Below are 19255 nucleotides of genomic sequence, written 5' to 3' on the forward strand. Positions count from 1 at the left end.
ATGCGACTATATGGTACATATGATACGGTTGCTGTGTTCAAGGCTTGTACATTTCACAGCAACATTGTACGTTTGAGAGCATTTAACCACGCAATACTAAACATATTTACAACAAAAAAAATCCAAACGCCTACTGTATCTCTAGTGTGTGTGTGTGTGTGTGTGTGTGTGTGTGTGTGTGTGTGTGTGTGTGTGTGTGTGTGTGTGTGTGTGTGTGTGTCGTACGGGGGTTCCAGTCCCAGTGGAAGCTGGTCTTCTTGGTCCCAGGTCAGCATGTCCACGGCGTATTTGAGGATGACAGAAAACATGCTGTGACAGCGAGCCGTCATGTCATCTGACAGCTGAGACAGAGGGTCCTGGAACACATATGTGACCATTATCATGGTTAGTCAGGATTGGTTACACACAAATATGTGACCATTATCATGGGTACTCGGGATTGGTTACACACAAATATGTGACCATGACCATAGTTACCGTAGTCAGATTAGTTACACACAAATATGTGACCATGATCATGGTTAGTCAGGATTGGTTACACACAAATATGTGACCACTTGCATAGTTATTCAGGATTGGTTACACTCAAATAGGTGACAGATAGGTGATTATCATGGGTAGTCAGCAGTGTTGCCAAGTCTGCTTATTATAAGCGACTTTAGGCCTGTATTCCTGTAAAGTCACTTGACTTTCTACTTCAACTTCAACTTCAAACAACTTTATTTTCCTTTCGGAAGTTCATTTGTGCAGTGGTTAAAAGACACCATACAGTCAATACATATATACCTAGGTCACTATAAAAGACACAAACTACATTCAAAACTACTACTTAAAAGCATGAAAAAAACTTAAAAGCATGATAAAATAATATAACTAATATGCAACCTATGTGTTTAAATGTTTGCTACTAGCGTCCATCAAGTGGAATAGTCCAACGTCCTCGAGGGGGGGGGGGGGCTTCACCAGACCTACATGTTTAGCAGTCTGATGGAGGTTTCTAAAGTGTAGTTACTTCAATTTAATCACATTAACTCTATACATCTCGGTGAACTTGTGGAACCTTACTCCCGAGTTAGGGCTCTGAGGTCTGCTGACAATTTGCTTCTGTAGGTTCCCAAAACCAGGGGTGACCGTGCCTTTGCTGCTGTTGCCCCCACACTCTGGAACAGCTTACCCCTTCCCATTAGAAGTGCACAGACTATTGGGGTTTTTAAATCTGTACTCAATACAATTTTTTTTTCTCTAGCTTTTAATGTTGTTTGAGTCTTTGTCTTATCTAGTTGTCCCTGCCAGGCCGGAAGGCATGGCGAGAGAGTATGTTTTGCACCCTGTCCGTCCGTCCGTGTGTCCTGTCCGTCCATTAGCAGCTAATCTACGGCACCGTTGGCCCGGTCGCTGCGAAACTGTGCACACTCACTCCCTGCCAATTCAGAACCTCTGCCTCAAATTTTTCACATGGGCCTGTTATAGCGCCACCAGGAGGCGAATTTGTGCAAAACCATTTTTTTATTTCACTCCTACAGATTTTATCCAAACGTCATGCAAATTGGTATACAGTATCTCTATAGTCATGTGATCAACACGGATCTGTCCGATTTCCCATATTCCATCCTCATTGGCTAAGGTTTGCTTCCAAAGTTTGCAGGATTGGTCCGTTTTGAACAAAATGCCTCAAATCATGAACGCAGCTTGCGATTTCCGTGAAACTTCACACGCACATTCCCTCTAGGCAGAGGAAGAAATGCCACCCTTTTCACATTGGCCTGTTATAGCGCCACCAGCAGGTCTAATTTAGCAAAACACATTTTCGGAACAAAAGATTGCCGTGAAAGGCCTAAGAATAAATGGCACCCTTTTCACATTGGCCTATTATAGCGCCACCAGGAGGCCACAATAACGTACCTTACCTGGCGGAGACCTGTGCTCCGAGGAGCACTTTATCTAGTTTCATATGCTTTTATTTTTTGCATGTCCTGTGACTATGTTGTCGCACAGGCCTGTTCTGTTGATCCTTTATGTACAGCACTTTGGTCAATTTCGATTGTTGTAAATGTGCTATATAAATAAAGTTTGATTTGATTTGATACGTGACACCTGATCCTGTAGATCTGCTATTTTCCCCCAAAAATGGAAAATGTTGAACAATTTGGAATTTTGGAAACATCTGAGTTACTAGTTAGTGTAAGTGTACTAGTGTTTACCTCCTGTGAGTCTGTGATGTTAGGCTGGTGTTTCTGACAAGAAGGAGCCTTTTTCCACGCCTCGTCATCTCCACAGTCACAGAACCCTCCTCCACCTGACGTAGTCATCTACACACACACACACACACACACACACACACACACACACACACACAAGAGTTTAGACATCAATTCAGGCTAGATGACTTGTACAGTTAAGTGCACAAACACGCACACACACACAAACACACCTGCAAAAGACAGTGGCCGTCATTGAAAACCTGACTTAGGCACCAATGACAATATTCCTGTCATACAGTAGACCACATTTGTGAGCAATTGAATTACTTGGGACTTAACTGTCCCCATTATGTCAGGAACACACACACACCTGTGTATGACAGTTCTCTCTCTCTGTGTCTGTGGCTCTGTGTGTGTGTGTGTGTGTGTGTGTGTGTGTGTGTGTGTGTGTGTGTGTGTGTGTGTGTGTGTGTGTGTGTGTGTGTGTGTGTGTGTGTGTGTGTGTGTGTGTGTGTGTGTGTGTGTGTGTGTGTGTGTGTGTTACCCTGTAGCGGTGCTCTTTGTGAACGCTGCCCAGGAAACACTGCATGCACAGGACGCAAGTTGGGTCCGCCGCACACTCCCTGAAAGACAAGAAATTACTTCAGAAAATAAAGAAAATATAAAGCTTTATAAAATAAACATCACCTGTCTTGCGACATGACACAAACGGCTCATGTCTGACACTCAGACATGAATTTGTTGCAACATCGTTTCTAACAAAAGACAAAAAATGCAAGAGAGATTAACCCATTAAGACCTAAGGCCGAATCTACAAATGCTTTCTAAATGAGTAGTTCTCAAACTGTTTTGTGCCAAGGAACCCCCAATTGCTTCTGGGGGGTCCCTGAAATTAAATATTTTGAGATGGGGGTCCCGCGGCCAAATACATATAATTTTGGGTGGTCCTTGACGTGAAAAAGTTTTGAGAACCACCGCTGTGCGCCAAAACCAAACCTGCAGGAGTAGGTTGGCTCTCCCACTTTGAAGACGTGTCCACAGAGGTGCGAGGGCGACTGGTTCTCCTCCAGCTTGGCCAGGCCCACGGCGGGCTCCTCTCCACACAGGAACCACTCCAGAGGGGCCAGCAGCAGCATCTGGGACAGCAGGTCCTCGCTCTGGGGGTTGAGGTTGGGGCCCAGGCAGTAGATCCGGGGCACGTACGCTGCCAGGTGGCCATAGATCTGACTGCAGAGGTCTGGAGACTGGAGGAGCCATGACTGGAGAGAGGGAACAGGGATGGGGAAAACAGTGTTCATTTCGTCGAGTAAAAATGGGGAGAAAAATGTTCGTCGACTACCTTTTCGTCGACGAAAACGAAATAAAAACTAAGCTATGATGACTAAAACTGAGACTAAATATATTGACAATTTCGTCAACAAATAAAAACTAGACAAATGTTAGGGAGGGACTAGTGGAGAAGAGATCCAGTAGAACTAAAAGAGAAGTCATTTTATGTTTGGTTGCGCTCGGGCGGTGCGCTCTGAAAATAGCTGATCTACAAGCTCACAACGCGTCGCAGCGTGAGCTTGTACATCAGCTACTTTCAGAATGCATACTTTCATTACTTTCATACTTTCATTACGACGCCATCAAGGCCCGCTAAATTACATTTTTGTCGACAAAATCAACTGTAGATTTAGTCGACTAAAATCTTATGATATTTAGTCAACTAAAACTAGACTAAAACTAAAACATTTCAGATGACTAAAACATGATTAAAACTATATGTCCTTTTATTCATAAACTAAATCAAGATTTGCTGTCAAAATTAACACTGATGAGAACGATATGAAAATGACAAGTAACTACTAGGGAAAGTTGGGATGTTAACACTTAACGTGACAAAGTTTGAGAACCACTGGATTCATCAATAGTCGAGTGCCAGTCGCGTATATCTATGCGAACCTATTTAAAGCCGCCACGTGCCAGTCGCAGTTTTTTTTTTTTTTTACTCACAGGTTGAAATTTCATTGTAGGCCTCGTTCGCTACGTCACATTTCATTGTAGCACCACCGGAAGCGGAATTATTCTTCTCCGGATATTTTCGTTGCCATCCGCCTCCATTTTAAAGCGGACACTAAAGCACCATTTTCTCGGTTGTAGTTTTTCTCGTCGCTGATCGCTGTTTAACATAAACCGTTGTAACTACAAGATGGCGGCTGGGTTTTTGAAGGGGATTTCACTGGGCGACGCAGTCGGATCGCCGCTGTGTTTACAAACAGTTTTATGCTAGATAAAAGGGATTTAACGAGGTCTGTGGCGACGTGAATAAATAAATAAAAAAAACAATAAAACGCTGGCACTGGTGAGTACATTATGAGATTAAACTCTGGCGTGGAATGTGTTAAGGAGGGACCCTCAAATTGTAGAACCTGAAAAAGAGACAATGCTGAAACGCGTCACATCGTGACACATTTTCAGCTTGTAGATCTGCTATTTGCACTATTTTTTTAATTGTTTTAAAATATATGAACATTCAACATAGAAATGATTGTGACGATTATGCAAAACATAATTGCGATTATGTAATAATTGTGACAGGCCTTTCAACAGTCATACAGGAAGTGAGCTGACCGTTGGGTGGGCAATGTCTGTCACCATGGAGACCGGACTGACAAAAGGTAAACAAAAGGCTGGCCTACAAAAGAACCAGTAATGCGATACAGAGACAGCAGGTACTGTAGGAGTTAAACAGGACTAACCTGCTAACTGATACAGTTCACGGTTTCTAAAGTTTAAGCAGCTCACAATGTGAGCTTGAAGATCAGCTATCTTGGCCCCAGAAGCTCAAAACTTTCTTTCCTCGTTTAGAGTTTGTAGATCTGTTACTTTTGATGCTTTTGTGTGACTGTGACTGTATTATGATCAAGTAAGCCGTTAATTTACGAAAAAACACAATAAGTTAAAATATGGAGATAAGAGTTTTCTGCCCGACAGCAACGATATGTATTGGATTGTGTGTGTTTGTACCCAACACCAACAGCCTGTTGATGCTCTATCAAACAAACACAAACACACACACACACACACACCATGATGTGCGTCAGTGAGGTTGCAGCCTGCATGCTGTTCTCCAGGATCGCATTACTAACTGCTGCAGGACACACACACACACACACACACACACACAGTCACACACACACAGTCACACACACAGCTAGCAGTCCAGCATCTCTGAACACACACAGTAGTCGTCTGTCTACAAAACAACCCAAATATGGTCGCTGTCAGGCAGAAATCTCTTATCTCCATACATCAACTTTTTATATTTGTCATGAATTAATGCCCTACCTCGTCACAATACTAATAGTGTCACACAAAAGTAGCAAAAATAACCGATCTACAAGCTAGGGCATTCACGAATAGTGATTTTTAGTATTCGAATTATTCGACCTATAAGTATTCGAATATTCGATTAATCGATTTGATTATAAAAAATAAAATAATATTTTTTTTTATTTTTTATTTTTTAATGGCATTGATGACTTGACTTAAGGAATGCGAGTTGACGTCACACCAGAGCTCACAGCTGCATGTCTGCTGTAGAAAAGCCACACAAAAATTTAATTTTTTCTCTAATAATCGAATAGTGGTTTGATAGTCGAATAGTCGGTTTGATATTCGAATATTCGAATATTCGACTATTCGGTGAATGCCCTACAAGCTCAAAACAGCATCGCTATGCGACGTGTTTGTAGATCTGCAAACACGTACGATGTAAATCCATCGTATGTATTTCCCCCCGGAAACTGTCTTTTTTAACCAATCACAACACTCGTTTCATTCATGGAGAATTTAAACAGATTTGAAAAGCAACAACGTCATCATCAAATTCCGGTACTTCCACTTAGACACTCAACCGGCTAGGTGTTGCCCAGTGTGATGAACCACACACTGTGGTCACAGTCTCTCTCTTTGAGGATGGGGCAGGCACACACACACACAGTGCACATGGATTACGTCCCTTTTAAGAACAGCTGAGATAGTGCTTTTACACATGTTGGAGTCAGCAGAATGAGCTCTGATCGGCGCACGCACGCACGCACGCACACACGCACACACGCACACACGCACACACACACACACACACACACACACACACACACACACACACACACACACACACACACACGTCAAGGACCCACAAAATGATAGGTATTTGGCCGCGGACCCCCATCTCAAAATATGTTGTTCCAGGGACCCCCCAGAAGCAAAGATTTTAGTTACAAATGTTCGCTTAAAAAAAAAATATATGTATTCAAAGATTTGTGTTCACGATTCTTCAAAAATAGCAGATCTACAAAGCTCATAGCGCGGCACTCGGTGGGTGCCACGCTATGAGCTTGTATATCTGCTATTTTTGAATAGCCAAAGTATAAAATATGGATAAAGGGGTTAAAATGATTGTGACGCTTTATTAACTAATTTTGCTGGGTACCCCCTGGTAACCCCCCCCCCCCCCCCAAGGACCCCACTTTGAGAACCAATGGGCTACAGAATGGTTCAGAAGCTGTGTTCACGCTCACTCTTCCATTGGAATGAATAGCCTCCAACCTGCTTCCGGTCTCCTCAAAAAGGCAGCCACCTACTTCACACAGATACAGGAAGTTAACCGGAGATGGTGTGGGTTTTTTTTTGTCTTGGGGGGGAAACTCTACCCGGAACAGGAAATGTTCATGACACCAGTGGTGGTAAAAGTACTAAATTTTTTTAAGTAAAAGTATCAATGCTGCAATATAGAAATACTCCGTAAGGGCACGCTCCCACCGCACTTTTATTTTACCTCTGGGGCAGAATCTGCCAATGCTTTGTTAATGCAAATGCGTAGATTCTTGGAAAAAATCCGCAAGACCAGGAATCCACGCATTTGCATTGACAAAGCATTGGCAGATTCTGCCCCAGAGGTAAAATAAAAGTGCGGTGGGAGCGCGCCCTTACAAGTAAAAGTCCAGAATTCAAAATGTACTTGAGTAAAAGCACAAAAGTATTGGTATCAAAATATACTTAAAAGTACAAAAGTAAAAGTGCAGAATGTCACATTTCACCCATTTTCAAATGGGTGAAATGTGAAAATAGCATTTTTTTTTTAAATAGCAGATCTACAAGCTCACACATTGTGAGCTTGTAGATCTGCTATTTTCAAATGGCCGAAATGTATACAGGGCTGAAGTGGGTCATGTGTGTTTTGTAATAATAATACAAATCTACAAAGTAACTAGTAACTAAAGTTTTCAAATAATTATAGTGGAGTAAAAGTACAATATTTGCCTCTAAGATGTAGTGGAATAGAAGCAAAAGTGCTGAAAATTGGAAATACTCCAGTAAAGTAAAAATACCTCAAAATATTACTTAAGTACAATACTTGAGTAAATGTACTTAGTTACTTTACACCACTGCATTACACCGCCTTCTGGGAAAAGGAAAATGCACAGAGTCTATTTGGTGTTTTGTCCCATTTTGTAACATCTTGGTGGACAAGTAGACCCTGGACCCTCACAGCCGTAAAGAGAAAAATAGATAAATAGTGGACTTATGGCCAGGCCAGTCACAATTATTACATAATCGCAATTATTTGAGATTATCTCAATTATTTTGTGCATAATCGTCATAATAATTTCCATGCTGAAAAATGCAGATCGGCTATTTCCACAAATTTTGAAAATGGTTGAAAATATGAACATTCTTATCAAGTTATTTGTCACACACACACACACAGTGCTTTTTGCCACAGGGACAGGCTGTTCAGTGTCTCCAACCAATCAGTCATTTCTACCTGTCAACTCAAGTCTGCCTGAACTTTCTGTCACACATATTATTTCATAATTGTGATAGCCCTACTCAGTTTAACCCATTGAGACCCGAGGCCGATTCTACAAATCCAAACAGTTTTCAGAAAAACGTATGTTGCTACTGTATATCAGTGGTGCTCAAACCTTTTCATGTCAAGGAGACCCAAAATGATATGTATTTGGCTGGGCGTGTGACCCCCTATCTCAAAATATTTTGTTCCAGGGACCCCCAGAAGCAAATATTTGAGTAAAAAAAAATCACTTAAGAAATATATATTCAAAGATTTGCACAAATGTTCAAGATTTTTCAAAAATAGCAGATCTACAACTTACAAGCTCATGGCGTGGCACAAAGTGACACACTATGAGCTTGTATATCTGCTAATAATATCTGCTAATAAACAGCTTACATTTTGGGAAAAACAGGCATCACAGTTGTGTGCATATGCTAATGGTCAATACCTGTGCGCAAGTTCAGATCAATTTCTCAATCCACTGAGGAGAACCGGGCAGAACAGACGGGTTTTGATGACAGAGGTTATATAGTAGGATAATAATAATTACATTGCTTTATTTCGACATAATATCCGCGTTGTGTGGATGTACTCATCCCACAAACAAGAGTTTGAATAAATGTGAATTCATCGCATATATTAATAAATGTTCCTGTTGTGTATTGTACCTTTAGAGTTAAAAATGACAAAAGAAAATTGCCGTCCTAAAAAGCATAGTAATCCAACTAGAAGTGTGTGCGTGTGCGTGTGCGTTTGCGTGTGTGTGTGTGCGCGCACGCGCGCGCGCATGCATGCATACATAGGACTGTCACAATTATGACATTTTACTTGACGATTATTGTCATTACAATTAATTGTGTGGCTTTTTAGGCCTTGTAAACAAAAGTTGCACGGTTGCAGATATGACAAAAACGTATATATTATGGTGTATTATGGCCAAAATATGCCATATTTTATATTCAAAGTGTGTTACAAAATAGTAGAAATATTACTATTTTTGAAAGTGTTTCAAAATGTATGAACCTTTCTCAACATGGAAACGATTAATAAATAATTGCGATTAGGCAACTATGTAATAATTTTGACAGACCTATGCATACGTGTGCATGGGTTTGCAGATTAACCCCACAGAGCAAACATATTATGATGTTACATGTTCACACCGTGTCTGACACACTGACCTGGAGGAAATGTAGGTTACCTTTCTAACACACACGCACACGCACACACACACACACAACAATTATTTGAGATAATCACAATTATTTTGCATAATCGTCACTATTGTTGCCATGTTGAAACATTGTCAAACATTTACCAAAAATAGCAGATGTATCAGCTTGTAGAGCTATTTCTGCAATTTGTATTTATAGTATGGTATACAATTATTAAATGTGTCAGTAATTATTTTGTATATTCAAGTTATTTGTCATATCTGACCTGTGCAATGTGTGATAATGAAGCCTAAAAACCAAAGTAGAAATTAATATTGTATTCACATGTTCAATGCCCCAAAAACACATTTAAGTTGTTCATCACAATGATTTGTGTGACAATTAATCGTCAACTTAAATTTGTAATCGTGACAGCCCTACCCCCAAGGGGTCCTTGAGGTGGGTTCCAGGGGGTCCCCAGCTAAATGATTGAATAGTTGGGACCCTCAAATGGACACTTATAGGTATGTAACTCTGAGGGGTTACAAATGTGTACCCTCTCAGTCTCAAGAGTTAAATGAACACTGGTGGTTATACGGTGTAGATTGGGGGTCCCAGAGATTAAAAACAACCGTATCTAACAGGGGTCTGTGGCCTAATAATGCATAGATATCAAAGTGGGGGTCCTTGAAGTTCAAAGGGTTGTGAATCACTGAACTAGCCTGAGCCATGCATGCCAGATTTCTGGGTATGGTGCCGATCCCAATTTCTGGGGGAGTCCTAGACCACCTATCACCAATGTTTGATATATTACCGATATTTTGAAGGAAAAAAAAGAAGAAAGAAAAGATAGAAAATGTTCCAATCAAAGTAAAACGTATTTAAGTTTCTAAGATATAACTTATAATAAGTACGTAAGTAAGTAGGCAGGTAGGTTGGAGTGGCTTATTGTCGGTATCGGCAAAGAACGAGGGAGGCTGTCCCCTTTTCAATGTGCTAGACCCATGGGAGATGGATTGCTGAGGTGGAGCGCAACACCTAGCATCAGCTCCCAGTACTTACAACACCTACCATCAGCTCCCAGTACTTACAACAACACCTAGCATCAGCTCCCAGTACCTATAACAAGACCTACCATCAGCTGCCAAAACTTATAACAACACCTACCATCAGCTCCCAGGACTTAAACCTACCATCAGCTCCCAGGACTTACACCTACCATCAACTCCCAGGACTTGCACCTACCATCCGCTCCCAGGACTTACAACAACACCTACCATCAGCTACCAGTACCTATAACAAGACCTACCAACAGCTCCCAGGACTTACAACAACACCTACCATCAGCTACCAGATCCTATAACAAGACCTACCATAAGCTCCCAGGACTTGCACCTACCATCAGCTCCCAGGACTTACAGTTACAACAACACCTACCATCAGCTACCAGTACCTATAACAAGACCTACCATCAGCTCCCAGGACTTGCACCTACCATCAGCTCCCAGGACTTACAACAACACCTACCATCAGCTACCAGTACCTATAACAAGACCTACCATCAGCTCCCAGGACTTACAACAGCACCTACCATCAGCTACCAGTACCTATAACAAGACCTACCATCAGCTCCCAGAACTTACAACAATACCTACCATCAGCTCCCAGTACTTACAACAATACCTACCATCAGCTCCCAGTACTTACAACAACACCTATCATCAGCTCCCAGTACTTAAAACAGCACACAAAAAGTCAAAAAATAACCAAAATATAAGGGCTGGCACGATTACAAAATTTAAGTTGACGATTAATTGTCAGACAAATAATTGCGATTAACAATTTAATTGTGTTTTTGGCATTAAACAATGGAACTTATGTCTGTTGTTTAGGCAAACAGCGTCAGTTATTGTAGAATGTTGTGTGACAGTGTCAGTGATTGTACAGTCATGTAGCCTACAATCTACACTGTCACATAACCTACAATCTACAAACTGTGACATAGCCTACAATCCACACTGTCACAGCCTACAAACGGTCACATAGCCTACACACTGTCACATTATCATAGTCTACAATCTGCACTGTCACATTATCATAGCCTACAATTTGCACTGTCATATAGCCTACAATCTTCACTGTCATATAGCCTACAATCTTCACTGTCATATAGCCTACAATCTACACTGTCATATAGCCTACAATCTACACTGTCATATAGCCTACAATCTTCACTGTCATATAGCCTACAATCTACACTGTCATATAGCCTACAATCTGCACTGTCACATAGCATACAATCTATGAACTGTCACATAGCCTACAATCTGCACTGTCACATAGCCTACAATCTTACAAACTGTCATATAGCCTACAATCTACACTGTCATATAGCCTACAAGCTACACTATAGCCTACAATCTACACTGTCAAGCTGTCACATAACAACCGACTACAATCACTGACACACTGTCAAGTCAACATGTATTTGTATAAACCACATTTATCCTCATGAACCATATGCTTTGCATGTCATAATAGCTGAAAGTAGATAACATTCGTAGATACGATAAAGTAGATAACATTCATACAAGTTTGTACTTTGTAGATCGGTTATTGTCTCTATTTGACCAACAACATGAAGTATATGGGGTTTAAGTGGTTAAACAAAATGCTCAAACCATAAACAAACAACAACAAAACTTCTTCAAATAAAGTTTAAAGTCATGTAGTGTAACTTGTGGATCATAATGCTTATTATAGTGACCCTAGAGAATAAAAACATGCCTCCACTGCTGCTTTATTGTCATTGTTTGGTGTTTGTTTACGTCTGTGTCCATCATCCCCCTTTAAATCTGTTTTATTGTTATTGTTGATGTTTATGGCTGTGTCCATATCCCATTTTATTGTCATGTTTGGTGTTTGTTTACATCTGTGTCCATCATCCCCCTTTAAAATCTGTTTTATTGTTATTGTTGGTGTTTGTTTACGTCTGTGTCCATCATCCCCCTTTAAATCTGTTTTATTGTTATTGTTGGTGTTTGTTTACATCTGTGTCCATCATCCCCCTTTAAAATCTGTTTTATTGTTATTGTTGGTGTTTGTTTACGTCTGTGTCCATCATCCCCCTTTAAATCTATTTTATTGTGGGTGTTTGTTTAAGTCTGTGTCCATCATCCCCCTTTAAATCTGTTTTATTGTTATTGTTGGTGTTTGTTTAAGTCTGTGTCCATCATCCCCCTTTAAACCCCATGTTAACGTGACATTACAGATTCTCTCTTTGATACGAAGTAAAAAACAACAAAACATGACACCTCTGAAGCGTGTCAGCCCCTAAAACCAGGTCAACAAGCACAGTTTGTCGTCAAAACGTTAAAGACAAACGAACAAACCCGAGGACAGGAGGAATAAATAAGGTATTTTTCTTGTATTAAAGGCGAGCTGGCTAGCCTGTTAGCTTTAGCCTGCAGACAGACAGGGGGAGACTAGCAGTGTTGCCAGATCTTGTGAGACAAATAAGCAACCACGTCTATGAAAACAAGCCCCAAAAGAAGCGACTATATGGGCCACATGAGCACTTTAAACATAATAAATATAATATAAAATATAACATTTTATAATATTATATTAATATAATAATATTATAATAATAATAAAATATAAGAAATATACATTGGCTGTTTGAAAATAGCCGATCTACAAGCTCGCAAAATCTGCTATTTTCAAAACATTTTAACAACACAAATCTTGTATAGGGGTCCCTGGCATAAAATGTGTTCAGATGGGGGTCCGCAGACAAATACATATGAATTTGGGGGTCCTTGACTTGAAAATGAAAACACTGGTTTAAACAACATTGGGAAACAAGCCCAATCATCTTACACTTTAGAAACAAGACCAAATAAACAACTCAATTTAGAAACAAGCCCAAATAATCATCTACACTTTAGAAACAAGCCCAAATAAACTACACATTAGAAACAAAAACAAACCCCAAATAATCAACTACTTTAGAAACAAGCTAAAAAATAAACAACTACACTTTAGAAACAAGCCCAAGTAAACAACTACACTTTAGAAACAAGCCCAAATAAACAACTACACTTTAGAAACAAGCCCAAATAAACAACTACACTTTAGAAACAAGCCCAAATAAACAACTACACTTTAGAAACAAGTCCAAATAAACAACTGCACTTTAGGAACAAGCCCCAAAAAAACACAACCACCAATATTTACAAGCAACTTTGCAGAAAAACAAGCCCAAAGTCACTTATAATAAGCGGACATGGCAACACTGGGGGAAACTGGGGCTGGGCTGCTGATGCTTCGGGTGAAACAAACACGTCAGATGTTTATTGGGATAAAACGGCTAATATGACATCATGACACGTCAAAAGACGCCACGTGACGTATGCCAGCCTTGGTGACGTCACACGGTGACATCATGTACTCACCGAGGCGGTGTCCTTGGCGGAGAAGTTGACGAATTCTTGACATAAAGCCGAAGTCTGCAGCTCCCTGTCAGGCTGCACGGCCGCCATCTTGGATCTATCCTGTGTCTCCGTCGCGAGCCACTAAACAGGAAGCGGAAACCCACCAGAAAACCTACAGCTGATTTTTCTTTTTCTTTTTTTAGGCATAGGGTCGTTTATTGCCTCAACTTACAGCCACAGTCGATATTTTTGGCATAGGGTAGTTTATCGCCTCAACTTACAGCCACAACCGATATTTTAGACATAGGGTAGTTTATTGCCTCAACTTAAAGCCACAGCCGATATTTTAGGCATAGGGTTGTTTACTGCCTCAACTTACAGCCACAGCCGATTACATTTTTAGGCATAGGGTAGTTTACTGCCTCAACTTACAGCCACAGCCGATTATATTTTCAGGCATAGGGTAGTTTATTACCTCAACTTATACAGCCACACCCAATATTTTAGGCATAGGGTAGTTTATTGCCTCAACTTACAGCCACATCCGATATTTTAGGCATATGGTAGTTTATTGCCTCAACTTACAGCCACAGCCACAATGTATAGAAAACCCATGGAAATAAATGCTTTATTACATTTTAGCTCAAACCATCCCAGTCACCTGAAACGCAACATTCCAACATGACAGTTCTTGGGTCTCAGTATACTAGGACCTTTACTGTTCCTGATACATGTCAACGATATGTCTTCAGCGTGCGACTGCAAACTGTTCCTGTTCGCAGATGACTCGGCTCTGCTGGTTTCGGACAGGGATAGGCTGCAGGTTGAGAAAACTCTCAGCTCTGAACTCAACAAGATCTGTATCTGGCTCTCTGACAACAAACTATCATTACACCTGGATAAAACTGAATCCATCCTCTTTGGGTCCAGTTCTAACCTTAGCAAGGCTGAGAGTTTCACGATCAAAGTAGTGGTTGATGTTATCACAAGAAAGGAGGAAATTACCTACCTGGGTTCCATCTTGGAGGCAAACCTCTCCGGTAACAAAAACGCAGAAAGAGTGATCAGAAAGGTCAACCAAAGAATACGCTTTTTGTATAGGATTGGACGTCTAGTCAGTAAGAATACTCTGAAGATTCTTGCAGGGGCCCTCATACAAGGTTATTACGATTATGCATGCTCCTCATGGTATCACAACACCTCCAAGGCCTTAAAAACAAGGCTCCAAACATCCCAAAACAAACTAGTAAGGCTACTTCTTGGCCTCAATCACAAAACCCATCTAACCCCTGCTCATTTTGCTAGGATTGGATGGCTTAGGGTCGAGGACAGAGTACAGCAACTTGCTATGGGCCTGGTCTTCAAGATACACCACAACATTGGGATCCCCCTGTATTTGTCAAAATACTTCCAAAACGTTAATGAAGTCCACGATCATAACACCAGAGGCAGCTCCACGAATCATGTTCAACCCAGATTTGGCTCAACAAAGGGAATGAACTCGTTCTCATGCTATTCATCAAAAATGTGGAATGCCCTACCAAAAGGAGTAAAGGAGTGTAAAACCCTACTCACTTTCAAAAATGAGTCTTCCAGTTTAGTAGACCTTGTATTGTGAATTTGTACTTCCATGTACTGTTGTTCTCATGTCTTACTAAATAAAGTACATCAATCAATCAATCAATCAATCAGACGGAACTATTCCTCACTAGAAACATTTAACAACAAAGTCCCTGTCATGATCCTTGATCAATCTGTGAACCAAGCTCAACAGATTCCAAGGAACGATTTGCTAACAAAACGTAAAAAAAGATGTGAAGCCGCCAAGATTGTGTTTTGTGTCAGATTTCAATTACTGCTCTAAACAGATCAAACAAATAATATTAACATATTGGCTTATTTTTACAGATGGAACTGCTCCATATAACTCTAGCTCTATATTCTGATAGGTATTATCAGTGTTATAACATAACGACTAATTCTCCTCTCTTTGCACACAGAAGAGCCCCAACTCTTAGAGACAAATTGGTTCACTCATCATCTAGGCCTTAACGTTCCATCTGGCTGTCCCTCAAGGGTAACTATAGATGTGGACAGTGTGCACAATGCCACAATGCCACCAATTGCAAATTATTCTCACATCCTTTGACAGGTACAAAGTATAAACAAAATAATGTGAGGATCACTGAACACAAAACTGCTATACAGGAAATATTGAGCAAGCCATGGCTAAACACTACCTTGAGGCAAATCATGGTTCACCCTCATCTTGGCGCTTTGTAGGGGTTGAACCTTATTTTTAACTATATGGGTTGAACAAGTTACTGCCCCTGGAGGGGGTAACCTCCCCAAGGTTGTCTCAGAGAGAATTTTTTTAGATTTATCAACTCAACACCATGCAACCGCAGGGCTTAAATGATGACTTCTTCTACAAACCCTTCTTATAAACAAGGAATGTGCACTGTCAATCGTATTGGCGTTTCTGAGGTCTATTTTTTGTTGTGTTCAAAGTCTTTCTGATGTGTTCTAAGTCCCTGATGTGGTCATTCTGTGCCATTAAGATGATTTCAACCATGATGTGATGTCTAAAAAAAAAAATTAATGTCTGTGATTTCTTCATGATCTGTAATTGTGTGTACTGATATTGTTGTGAACTGCTAATTTGTCTGTGACTGTAATATGGTGTAATTGATCAACTGATTGTCAAGCAAGGACCTCCCCCCTACACAGGTGGGGATGATTTAGCCCCGTTTGGAAACTCACTCTCCACGATAGCTCCGAGATGAGGTCCTGTTGTACCGACTCCCGGAAGAGGTAGAGTCGGTCCAAACGTAGTGAAGATTACCTTTTTCGCAACATCGTATCCAAAAAGTGAAGGTAGTCCCAGACACACATTTTCATTCACCTTCTAACACCCTGTTCATGTTTCTAGTTATGGATGCATGTATATACTGTTTTGCTTAATGCTCAATGCCAGTACCCTGTACTCTGATTGAGCATGTCTGTATCTGTATTATGGTTTTCCTGTTCTAATGGGTTTTGTCTCCATATGAATTCTGCTACTTGGGGTTGAACCGGTGGGGTGGGAGTGGCTAGCTTAGGGGGAGCTCTTGTCTTGTCTGCATGAATGTACTTGTTGTATATTGTATGTCCTGTTCATTTGTGCTACGGACCCCCTCGAAAATTAGATGGTGCATCTCAAGGGGTTATCCTTCTAACAAAAGTACTATATACCTACTGTACAGATGTTTAAGATTTTTCCGGGGTTGAAAAAAAAACGCTTATTTAGTCAGCCTGTGCCATGTTTTCCCATTGTAGCCGAATCGGAAGCAGTACTGGCACCTGCCGTCAGGGGTTCTTCCAGGTTGAATGGGAAAACATGGCACAAGCTGACTAAATAAGCGATAAAAAAAAATAATCAACCCCTGCCTAAAAATGTTACGTTCCATAAGAATCTTAAACATCTGTAGGTGTCTGGGACTACCTTTACTTTTTGGATACGAAGTTGCGAAAAAGGTAATATTCACTACGTTTGGACCGACTCTGCCGGGAGCCGGTACAGCGGGACCTCATCTCGGAGCCATCGTGGAGAGTGAGGTTCCAAACGGGGCTAGGGATGATTATGTGTATGCTTAAAAGAGGGGCCTACACCCCCATTATCACTTTTGAATCTGCTCTGAGGAAGGCTGAGGCCGAAACACGTAAACGTTCTCAATAAATGAGAATTTGTATCTGAGCCTGTCTTGTGTCCTTTATTTTAGAGTGCCGCTTTTTCCACTTCGGTGGTATAAGTTAAATGTATAGCTGAACACCCACTGCCTAAACTTAAAAGGCATCCAGAGGAAGCGCTTTTATTTCTTAACACAGAGAAGCGTTTGCGATTTTTGAGAGAATTTTTAAATGGAAATTCAAGGATTTCTTAACATTTTGACTAAATGCAGTCAACTCACTAATCCTTCTTTGTGGAATACACTACTGATGTCAGCACAATAACAGAGACAACTTTATGTACACTTTACCATTTATTAAAACTGTGGACAGTATTATTATTACATTATTATACAATTATTATACAAGTATATTACAGCTGTGTTTTTGTTTTATTTGTTTGTTAAAATAAGTTTAGCTCTATATTCTGATAGTTATTATCAGTGTTTTGCATAGATTGTTTGTTCAGTAACCGGGGTCTCCCAGTCTCTCCAGCTCTATATAACAGAAAATACATTTTCAGATCAGGATAGTCATTTCATCCAATCAGGAGAGAGAACTCATACAGGATACAGGATAAACAAGTGAACTTGGAAATGATGACACACACACACACACACACATATATACCGGCTAACGGAAACCTTGACACACACACACACACACACACACACACACACACACACACACACACACACACACACACACACACACACACACACACACACACACACACACACACACACACACACACACACACACACACACACACACACACACACACACACACACACACACACACACACATGTATTTTCTGTTCATTAAAGAGCTTGAGAGAGGTGGAGACTCCTGTTACTGAACACACACTCTATAGTAATGGCTACTATAACAATATTGAACTTTAACCTTCATAAAAAACAAAAAATTACACTTTGGGTTATGTAGTTCAGTGGTTCTCAAATTGGGGTCCAGGGACCCCCAGGGATGCTTAAAGAGGTGGTGCCATGGTTTTGCATTTTTTCTGTTTTTCATGTGTCTATGAGGTTGATAGAACTTCATTAAGCCCCCTGGTGGTGTTTTTATGGAGTTTTATGTCTTCTCTGACTATTTTGAGTTTCTACCTGGAGGCTGAAACCTTGAGGGTCAAATGTGCCAATAGAGAAACAGCGCTTTAGTGACATAGTAAAAATATACCCTCCCCCTCATTATCATAACACAACAGGTGTGGGCATGAGGAGGAGGAGGGACTAGGACAGGTGGGTGGTGCTAAGGTGGTGGAGGAGGTGCTAAGGTGAGAACCAGGTATACTTAATGAACTGGAGCCGTGTCCACATAAAAACATAATTTTAACAATTTCTGTACACTTTTTTGAAAAAAATCTTCATCCTAGTATAACCATAATACCTGATGATTATGTTTTAGGGGGGGGGGCACCGTCTTTAAGGGGGGTCCACGGCAAAATCTGTTAGAATAGCATCAAAATCAGTTCAACCACTTTCACCCAAATGTATGCTTCAGGTATTCAAACATAGCCGAGCTTGTAGATGACAGCCTGCAAAAAAGTTTGAATATATATATATTTAGTCACCCTGATGAAGGCTGTGTGCCGCAACGCGCAGGTTTGCCATGCATTAGTCAAAGGCTTTTTAAAATATTTACATTATTATTTACACAATTGTTTTATAGATGAACTCTTTAGTTAATTACAATCTGTCATCCAATCTTCTCTTCTTCTGTCCCTCCATGTGTTCCATGCTACTTGCTGTTGGGGGTGGAGCCTACGTCATCTTCAGCTCTGATTGACAGGGCAGTCAGCCCCTGAGGAACTCTGATTCATCAGTCCTCTAAAGTGAGAGACACACACGCGCACGCACGCACATACGCAAACACACATACGGGTACACACACAT

At 40.7% G+C, this 19255-nt stretch overlaps 1 protein-coding gene across 4 annotated transcripts in view; it reads right to left on the reverse strand.

Moving 5' to 3' along the window:
- The window catches only part of ubr2 (ubiquitin protein ligase E3 component n-recognin 2), a 52801-nt gene extending 39046 nt beyond the window's left edge, over positions 1 to 13755 (reverse strand). For all 4 annotated transcript variants that reach the window (XM_080449819.1, XM_080449818.1, XM_080449821.1 and 1 more), the window contains exons 1-5: positions 13658 to 13755; positions 3198 to 3460; positions 2746 to 2824; positions 2202 to 2309; positions 226 to 356 (exon numbers count right to left, since the gene is read on the reverse strand). In XM_080449819.1, the coding sequence (XP_080305945.1) occupies positions 226 to 356; positions 2202 to 2309; positions 2746 to 2824; positions 3198 to 3460; positions 13658 to 13744 (668 nt within the window). In that variant the 5' untranslated portion in view covers positions 13745 to 13755. The remainder of the gene's footprint in view (positions 1 to 225; positions 357 to 2201; positions 2310 to 2745; positions 2825 to 3197; positions 3461 to 13657) is intronic.
- Positions 13756 to 19255: the final 5500 nt, after the last annotated feature.

Source organism: Gymnoscopelus braueri, assembly GCF_963280865.1.
Source record: "Gymnoscopelus braueri genome assembly, chromosome: 14".
Taxonomy (NCBI): domain Eukaryota; kingdom Metazoa; phylum Chordata; class Actinopteri; order Myctophiformes; family Myctophidae; genus Gymnoscopelus; species Gymnoscopelus braueri.